We start from the raw sequence: 10,669 nt of genomic DNA on the forward strand, positions 1-10,669 counted from the left end.
ATATATATATATATATATATATATATATACACAAATCCAGTCTATACCTCGCAGGAAACACCGCGTCTCCGCTACAGAGACCGACCGGTTAATGCTGTTTGGGGAAACAGTCGCTGTTTATTATGAGAACCATGCGAAACACATAAATATACTGTGGGGGAGAATGCAGAGACTTTATATATATAAGAATTCAGTCCGTACCTCACAGGAAACACGTTACGGATCCGCTACAGAGACCAACCGGTTAACGCTGTTTATTGTGAGAATCATACGGAACACACAAATACACTGTGTGGGCAGAATGAAGATACTTTATGTATAAGGATTCAGTTTAGCATTATCCGGTTGGTCTTTGTAGAGAAGACGTAATGTATTTCCGGTGAGGTACAAACTGAATTCTTATATATAAAGTCTCTGCATTCTGCCCACACAGTGTATTTGTATGTTCCATATGGTTCTCACGATAAACAGCGACTGTTTCCCCAAATAGCATTAACCGGTTGGTCTATGTAGCACAGAGGTAATGAATCTTTAATATTATTTAGAATAAATTCAGTCTTTACAGGGTTAATCTCTATTCTGAGAACCAACAGACTATGAGCGATATGAGGCATTATGAATAATTACCAATTTTTGCCTTCTGTTCACAGCTGTTCGGTATTGTGTGCATGGCCTGTGCCTCTCCTGCCTACCTGTCCGGCACGCACTGGTTCCTGTTCGTGGCCGTCATCAGCTTCATTGCAACCCTCATCTGGATCTTCATCTACTTCCTGTCTGTCCGAGAGGCACTCAAACTCCCCATTAATTGGATCCTGACGGTAAGAAGCGAAACATGCCAGACATCAGGGTTACACTCATACTGTACCACCTACTTGGCTACATTGTGTCATACTCGTGGGCACAGCCAGGCGTTAGTGGGGCACAAAACTTTCATTCAAGAATATTTTGGTCTTGATTTGTAAGTCTGTAGTACATTAAAACATGGATAGCACTACATTTAAAAATGATTGTAGGTTTTGATAGCTATGTGTTACATTTCCTTTCTTCTCAGTCTTGATTTTTCCCAGAAAGTCCATTGATGATGGTAGCAGATGCCTCGTTTGCATTGCACCCGCTTCTCACTGCTGTGCTGTGTGTTGCAGGAGCTGCTGAACACAAGTGTGACCACTGTGCTGTACCTGATCGCCTTCATCGTGCAGCTTTCTGTACACTCGACACCCTACTACATCTCCATCAGGGATCGCAACATTGCTGCAGGGGTATGCACCCACAAACAAAGCAGATACATGAAGAAAGTCGTCTTCTGGGTTTAGGCACCGTGTATTCTTCGTTTTGGCCGACGTTTCGGAGGAACGTAGCGCCNATACATGTTTAAGGGTGTGGGTCCAGGCATGCTGTGCGGTTGTGCTGGCGATATCGGGGAGCAAATTGCTGCTCTACTTGTATTGTGACAGCCATGTTACATACACACATCATTTTCAGAAACACAATTGTATGGCATTTCCTGAGAGCCCGTTTTGAAGAAAATATTAAAAATATTAATATACAATCTGTCATTTCATGATAAATAGTAATTATATTTCATATACTATCTGTACCTTCAGATAACAAACATATATGGAAACAATAATCTGAGGTCAGAATTATTGGGTTTTTTGGGCTTTGTCCATTGTCTGGCATTCTAGAAACTAGAAAAACAACGTTTCAGAAACTGGAAGTATTTCCATCCTCAGGTGAGAGGGGAAAGATACTTACTTGTCTGGGTCCCTTAGAAAGGTGTGTTTTCTAGTTTCTAGAATACCAGACGATGGACAGAGTCCAAAAACCAAGTAATTCTGGAAAATAATAATCTAAGGTGTTTATAACCGAATACTAAGTAAGATTAGGGTCCTTTGGAATCTGATGCTGTGTAGTAGAAGATAACTGACCCCTCTGGAAAGCAGCTGACTGTACTCATGAATGGTGCCATACTCTTCAAGAAACCAGCTGACTGTACCCACGAATGGTGCACAGAATTATAGCATTGTGTTAAAGCTCAGAAGTCATTTTCCATTATTTTGGGCAGAATTAAACACTTTCGTGGCAGCGAAACAGTGATTGCTGTATGCATTCTAAAGAGACAGGGAATAGTCACCTAGAAACCAGACTAGGGGCACAGAAATGGAGGGAACTGGAGGTGTGAATGTATGAGGGGCAGGCCTCCTCGGCCCTTGCACCGCGACCTCAGTGGTCTATTGTACTTGAAGGGATCTTGTATATAAGCCACTGATGTATTCTTTTGTCCACATGTAGGTGTTTGGCCTGTTCAACACATTGGCCTATGCTGCAGGAGCATACTTCCTGTACATTGAGTGGAAGGGAACGAGGGTGAACAACTAGTGACATCTGCAGCTGTCCAGTGAATATATCGGACTCTTCACAGTATGACTGAGGCATTATAGTGAGACCAAGGGAACTGATCGTGTTACCGGAATCATAACGTCCTGCCCAAGAAATGTGTCCATATTGCCAAGGTACTGACACTGGAGAACCAATCTGTTTCACAGAACTCCAGTGTTACTGACATGCAAATCCATCACACTCACGACAGTGATTTGTGGTTTTGTGACTCTGATATTGGTTATAACTGGGCATGTATTTCATCTTGGTGCGCTTATCATGTCCAGAAGTAAACATCATTTCACCAGTCATCCAAAAAATTGTACCCAACAGATATTCCTCCAGGAGACAAACTGCGCCTTCCCAGACCTTCATTGCAATTGCTTCATACCATCACATGCAAGACTTTAAATACTGTCCCTTGTATTATATAATATGTATGCAGGTTATCATTTACTGCTCTGTGCCTGGAAAAATCAAAATAGATCGTGGGAGAGAATGTTAACAAATATGTTCAAACAATTTTCGCTCATCACAGATGAGCAGATTGGACGATTTATTGAACCATACGAACGTATCAGTTGTCACTGAATTCATGCCCTCAGGTTTGAAAGAAGGGCAGACTGCAGGTGGGTGACGTATATCACACCTGATATTGTTGCATTTTGCTGCTGACCATGAAACATTTTTTAACCCCAGTTTCATGACTGGAAGAAGATTTTGCAATACATTATTATATTTCAGCATCCTGTTACACTCACACAATATATATGGACAAATACCGTCTTAAGTGCAACAATTTTATTGTAGTTTTTACTTCTTTTTCCTTTCTTTTCATCAGGTGAGTGATACACACCTGATGATGGCCATTTAGGGCCGAAACATGTTAAAAAAAAAAAAGTGTGGAAGGAGAAAAAGAAGTAAAAACTACAATAAAATTGTTGCACTTAAGACGGTATTTGTCCATATATATTTGCAATACATGTTTGTGAAACAGTATTGTGTTTGTTACATTCTGGTAACAGGCTATTCGTGAGTGGAGGACTGGTTCTGTTTCATTGCATGATTTAACCCTTTCCATGTTACGCAGTAGATACTCCAATTAGAGGACTGGCCATTTTTAAAGTCTTGATTTATTTCAAGTTAAGAAGATAGTTACAGAAATGTTTTCCTCTGCCTCTTAGCAGTTAAGTCTTACCATTCTGGATCTGTGGACAATTTAAATGATATGTTTCCATGGGAATATGACAGTACATGAATAAAGATCAGCATGGATAGGGTTAACAACGTTGTAATTGTTGAATAATTATGTTGTTTCAAACTTGTAATTTTACATGCATATTTTTATATTCTGGGTTATGACGCAGTATGGTTTAGTAGGTGGGTATCAGTTTTCTGGGGGAACGTTAAGTCTCCATCTTCACGGCAAAATATGGAAGCAGGATTGTAACATGTTTGGAGTAGGTACATCCACGGTAACGCAATAACAGTGGGCTGTTGGGTAGAGAATGCCGAAACAACGAACGCGTTTCCCCGGAGATGGACGACAGAAGGTTCATTGCGCAACAGTGGACTGTCAAAACAACAGAAACGGAACCATGAGAAATGGTGTCTCGTATCCGGTCTGTGTAACGTTTATATAAGAGAGTCGGAAAGACCCCTATGAACAAGATAGTTGGATAGACGAGTATTGACCCGGAAGTCAGTCTTGAGAGAGTCGGGAGTCTAGTATTCGCGAGATATAGCAGAAGGAGTGATTGTGATACTGCAAGTAATAATAATTGTTGAGTGTGTGAGTGTAGAAGCAAAGCACAATAAATATTCGCTACATCGTTGAAGGCGTCAAGTTATTTGTCGCGTGACACACCCAACATGTGACAGTATGTTCCTCCAAAACACTAATATCCAACTACCAGATTATATAGTGTCATAGCCCAGAAACCCACTGCTGTTAAAACCTCAAATTTTAAATTTCTGTAGTATTCATAAGATCATTACAGAGCACAAAGATATCAGTTATAAAACTGATCAACATAATGTAAAGAAATATCATTTGCAAAGCACAGTGCTAATTGTGTACATCACCTGTGTAAATAGTCAAAAACTGCATTTTGACCACACAGTATACTTGTTTATCTCATGGATTATTTACTCAATCAGAATTAATCAGCTCATCTTTGCTATGGAGAGGTGATGTGTTTCCTGTCAGGTACGGACTGGATTTTTATGTATCATCTGAGGAACTTCAGGTCTCAGAGACATAAGCTTTGATTGCAGGTTTCACTTCTGCTTCTGCTTAAAGAAGCTCAAGCTATCTCAATCAAATGATGACATTTGTTAAATAGTCGCTGCTGTAACCTGCCCAATCACAGCACTGCAGTAGTATCTGGGCTGGGGCAGAAATGTTGAGCACTTTCAGATTAGTAACATTATAGTGGTAAAGGTACGGTTGTCTGTGTGTTACATAAAAGCACAGCCATGGAGGTGTGCACCATGCATTCCTGACCTCAGCATTAACTGTCAGCTTGACTCCATGTGTTCTAACCCAACTGCCATCTGACATTAGGCAGCGGTGAAGGAAACATGGCTACATGTTAGGACTCTAACCACAGCTGTCTGTGCATAGCCAAAAGGACAGTAGACAAAGTAAAATAATGAAATTATGCCAGCAATCATTTTTGGGTTGCATGGTGAACTCAGAGTGTGGTACAGAGAGTTTTATACTGCTTGTCCTCATTACTGAGGTTGCTGGACTGTTTTACTATTGAATTAAGAAAATAATCGCTGAAAAGTGATTTCTTAGACAAATAATTTGTTTAATATTACTGGAAAAGTGTGACCTTCAGCTGTTTCTGATCCTTTTTAAGTTGACCATGTGACCAGAAAGGTTGCATGCATCGAGAGTGAAATTCCTAAATAACTTGAAATTTACATGGAGTCGCTATGCTACAAGCTGGAAGGTCGCGGGTTCGATTCCTGTAGAGGTCATTGGATTTTTCAGTTGACCTAATACTTCCAGCCGCACTATGGCCCTGGGGTCGACTTGGCCTCTGACAGAAATGAGCACCAGAAATCTTCCTGGGGGTAAAGGGTAGCCAGCGGGTAAGGCTGACAATCTTATCACCATCTGTGAGCCGATTGTCTAGAAAATGTGGGAGCTTTGACTTCTCACATCCCTGTGGGCCTCCACATCCTGTTACAGGGATAGCTATACTTTTTTCTGCCAGGTTAGCTCAGCAAATACAGTGACTAGGCTACAGGTTGGACAATCTCGATTCAGTTCCCAGCAAGGGTAGAGACTTTCTTCACCACTGGCTCCACTATGGAACCACTTTCCTCAGGGTTCAAGTTCGCTGCTCACATCCATCTAGTGCTAATGTTAAGAATGTGTGGAGCTGTACTTCTGTTCCTTCATACACCATCATGTCAGATGCAGAAGGAAAATCTGTCTGCATGTTCAGCCACTGAGCATGTTCTTTTCCTCAGTTAACCAGTCAAATCAGTCACAGGGACAACTTTAATGTTATCAAACAGAGCTGTAAAATAAATTAAACTATTCATGAACAGAAACTAATAAGAACTATTTCAGATTTGAGGTGCTCATTGCAATGAATATCAAGTGAGTGCCATGTAGCACGGTAGATAGGTAGAAACATTTCGAAGTAGCGCTGCGTGTGCCTCTGGAACTTTGGCACCTACCAAACAGACTGTGTATAGTCACACTTCACAAGACTGTACTGATAAATATGGAGAAATGTGATGATGTGAGAGAAAATCTGCTTATAATTGTGTTCTGTACTGTACTTACTCACATTCAGTAACAGTTCCTATCAAATGACAAAAGTTTCATATTCAGAAATATTTCTGTGCCCCTGGGCCCAATGAGATGTGATGATGTAGCATGCTTCTTCAGATGCATCAGAAAACAGCCCGACTGTCTCCGTACCACCAGTAATGTTTCCCTGCCCATAAATTCAGCCACACAACGAAAATTGTTTTCTGCCAATGACATAACAAAAAAGGCTATTATATATAAAAGGGAAAACCACAAGAGAGCATATAAGAAATGAGAAAATTGAGAGAATATAAAGATAAAGTTAAAGTAAAGTAGTCCCTGTGTTTAACTGAGCATCTCAATATTTAATTTTATGGGGAGAGGAGTTATGGATCCGTGTATTCTTAACGTTTGCACTAGATGGAGGTGAATGGTAAATTTCAAGCCCTGGCTGCTACCCCTGGGGTAAGAGCCCCATGTACCCACTGGATAAGAGGCTGGGTGAACCCAGGAGCCAGTCTGGATGCTGTGGAGAAGGGAATAATCTCTTTCCACTGCCAGGAGTCCAGCCCCAATTCTTCAGCTGTTAATCCCATACGCAGTTGTTGTACTGACTGTTTAAATGAACAAGGAACAGACTAAAACGGTATGAACAAGTTTTAAGAATGAACAGAGAATCCCAAAGAAGGCTTTGGACACAAGCTAGAAGGAAAAAACAGAATGGGAAGCAGCTTTGGGGTGATGGCTCTATAGACATGGTTGTGAGATGACACAGAAGGTGTAAGTGCCGGGGGGGGGGATAAAAAAGATCATATTAAGTGTTCTTAGTTTAAGTTTTGCTGTTATTTCATTCAGAATGAGGTTTAGATGTTGTGTTAATGTTTAGAGCAATAACAACAGCTATATCACCCTTATTTACATACATCCAAACAACCGTTTCCTGTGTATATACCTCTGCTGTATGCTGAAGTTGATATCTTATTTGCTGTATAATTCAGTATTTATTCTCAAGCCGTGTTAAATCTCAAATATTTTTTAGCCACTTTGGTTTGTACAGAAATTTGGTGAAGAACTTGCAGACCCATCTATTATATGTTTCAGCACAAATGCAAAATGAAGACTGTTAGCTTAGTGTAGAGAATTCTCTGAGTTCAGGTTATGCTCTTCTGAGATGTGAGAGTTCTCCGAGTTCAGGTCATTTTCTTCTGAGATGTGAGAGTTCTCCAAGTTGAGATCATGCTCTTCAGAGACATGAGAGTTCTCTGAGTTCAGGTTATGCTCTTCTGAGATGTGAGAGTTCTCTGAGTTCAGGTTATGCTCTTCTAAGATGTCAGAGTTCTCTGAGTTCAGGTTATGCTCTTCTGAGATGTGAGAGTTCTCCGAGTTCAGGTCATTTTCTTCTGAGATGTGAGAGTTCTCCAAGTTGAGATCATGCTCTTCTGAGATGTGAGCGTTCTCTGAGTTCAGGTTATGCTCTTCTGAGATGTGAGAGTTCTCTGAGTTCAGGGTATGCTCTTCTGAGATGTGAGAGTTCTCCAAGTTCAAGTTATGCTCTTCTGACATGTGTTGCCACGAAGTTAGGTCGGTACATGTACACACATTCCTCCAAAATATCAGTACCTACCTACAAAGCCATACCACAGCACATCCCAGAAGAAAGGATGTACCCTTGGCAATGCAACAAATTTGTTTCAAAATATGCAGGGTTTGTGAGAACTGAGATGCTCACATCACTGACTGAGGATTACTGTATCTTTGTATGTGATGCTCTGTAGTTCAGTAGCTGGGTTCGTATCTACCTAACTACACAGCACCTCTTCATACAAGACGATGTATAGACAGAGTTTTAAACCAGGACAGGTTTGTCTTGCGACAGTTACTGTTGCCTATATGTGTAGTGTCATCAAAGAGTACAGCTGTGTCTGCCTTGTAACGCCATGTCATTTGGAGGGAGCCCAACACAAGCGCAGATTGCTGCCTGCTTTCTTCCTGTGGTTACTCTTCCACCCTGAACATGGTGGCAGTATGTTTCTCCATAATGCTGGACTAACTACATGGCATTACAACCTACAGCTCATATGCCTTTCATACTCACCACTGTGAGCATAATAGTATTGATTGGAAGTACTGCAACATGTCTCATCATCATTTTACATATAAACTCATGTAACTACAATGCCAACTTAAAAATGGGTCCAAACAACCAACAGGATGTTCAGATTAACTGCATATATTGATGGAACTTTTATATAACTTTCTATCTCCCTCGTGGTTTAAAGAAAAGCATGCTTAGACCTTTTAACATGCAAAACAGTCAAACTATTTCTGTGCTTGAAACATCTGTAAGGAAGTGGCATTGGTCATTGCATTATCATTACAAAATTGTTAGATATTCTCGGCATACTGACTGTGCCAGAGATCAAACTGAACACACATTACATTACCTACTAAGGATATGAAACACAGAGATTATTGTTCCTGTGTGTATCATCTGAGGTACCGGTGATTCAATTACTGCATCAGTTACATTCGAGATTTTGTGGTGAAGGGTGAATGCATGTTTTACACAGAATATCTCTCAACATTAAGCGCTTGTGTGCCAACATGTTGTATGCCCATAACACTGAAAGGGTTAAACCAATTAACGTCTGACATATCAGAATCACATGAGCCTGGATGAACATTATGGAACGAGAATGAGTGTCTGCAGGTTCATCACATTTCACTTCAGTATGATACCTTTACTAACAATAACACTCTGAAAACGAGGCTCTGTGTGTGTATGATTCTGTGTGTATACTGTGCATTACAATTTTATACATAAATTTGTGTAATAAATGATTTTTATTATATAAATTAAACTTAATATTTTCCTGGATAAGTCTTTCATTTGTAATGACGTTGAACACCTTTAAATGCAATGGTAACAGTATGTACCACATTTTATTAGCATAAAAAACAATGCATTCTGCCCATACACTGTATCTGTTCTGTGTGGTTCTCACAATGAACAGTGACTGTTTCCCCAAACAGCATTAACTGGTTGGTCTCTGTTACGGAGATGTAATGTGTTTCCTGTGAGGTATTTATATGTTCTGTATGGTTCTCATAATCAGTCTTATGAGGTCATCATGCTGTGTGTCCATTTAAGCTTTTGAACTTGCTGACCGATTTTTACAGAAATTACATGGATGTTATGCCATTAGAGGCCCCTCGCAGCATCATACTTTTCAACTTCCAGCAGTCTGTAATAACAGCAAAATGATGCACAAGCTTGTGAGGTGGGAGCAACACTAGTGGCACCTATTGATGGATCTAAAATTATAACACAGAATGGAACAAAAGTATTTGTGGCATCAAAGATACTTCATATTCTAAAACGACGAGGCTCATAATCTGTATTCTTCCACCAAACATTATTAGTGTGATTAAATGAGAAGTACTCTGCATAGGAGACATTAGGATTGAGACAAATATGAGACACCAACATGTAGATGGGAAGATAATATTAAAACGGATCTTAGATTTGATACACACTAGATACTTATAGATACAATATTGGACAGTTACATAATCAAGCCCTTCTTCAAGGTACTGAAATGGAGGATGGTTTCAGACCTTTTCTCACCATATGCCCCTCAATCTGAATAAATGTTGCCTCCATCATCTGTGAACTTAACTGCATCTGCTTTACTGAAGGTGAAACATGCATTGCACAGACAAGACAATAACTAACACCGTGGCCTGTAGATCTGCAAGCGAACTATACACACCGAGCGATCGCCGCTTGTCGACGAATGTCAGCTTTTGTGGATATAGGATATCGCGTGGTCAGCACAACGGATCCCCACGGCTGTTAATTTCGGCTTTCTAGACCAGAACCGCTATTTCCTTGAAATAGCTCCTCAATTATCCTCACGAGGCTGAGTGGACCCCTTTCCAGGCCCACTAGTTCTCAGAAAATCTGGTAGCGCCGGGAATCAAACCCGGACCGCTGGATCTGTAGCCAGGAACTCTTGATGGCTAGACCACAGAGGCGGCCTTTTGGTCACAAAACATAAAGAGACCACCAGCTGAACATTGACAAAGGGAGACCTGCTATCCCCATCAATTCTTGGAAAAACAATCAAAATCAAAAATAAAGAACTGTACCAGATATTAATAGTTGACATTAAAATTATTTATGCCCTGTATATATCAGTAGATACCTGCAATTCTAGAGTGATTTGTAAATGTGTTCCTAAGTAGTAATAGTTTTGTAAGCTAATTCTGGTCGCCCCCCCCCACCCGAAATAATCAAGTGATGCTCTCATGCAATTGGAAGACTCGAAGTGCAGGTGGGTGGATAATAATAATAATTTATTCACTGATATGTTGGGTTTTTGGACTTTATCCATCGTCCTGGTTTTTAAGATAACAAATAAAAACACGACGTTTCGGAAACTGGATCTGTTTCCGTCCTCAGGTGAAGGAAAACACCTATTCAGTTGGGTCCNATCTTAAAAACCAGGACGA

General features: G+C 40.4%; 1 protein-coding gene across 1 annotated transcript in view; it reads left to right on the forward strand.

Annotated features, from left to right (window-relative positions):
- LOC111872619 overlaps nt 1-3,181 on the forward strand; it is a 26,919-nt gene extending 23,738 nt beyond the window's left edge. Inside the window, exons 2-4 of the mRNA XM_023866696.2 lie at nt 651-818; nt 1,143-1,259; nt 2,293-3,181. Coding sequence (XP_023722464.1) covers nt 651-818; nt 1,143-1,259; nt 2,293-2,379 — 372 coding nt within the window. The 3' untranslated portion in view covers nt 2,380-3,181. The remainder of the gene's footprint in view (nt 1-650; nt 819-1,142; nt 1,260-2,292) is intronic.
- The last annotated feature ends 7,488 nt before the right edge of the window (nt 3,182-10,669 follow it).

The sequence above is a fragment of the Cryptotermes secundus genome, unplaced genomic scaffold (genome assembly GCF_002891405.2).
Source record: "Cryptotermes secundus unplaced genomic scaffold, Csec_1.0 scaffold1928, whole genome shotgun sequence".
Taxonomy (NCBI): Eukaryota; Metazoa; Arthropoda; class Insecta; order Blattodea; family Kalotermitidae; genus Cryptotermes; species Cryptotermes secundus.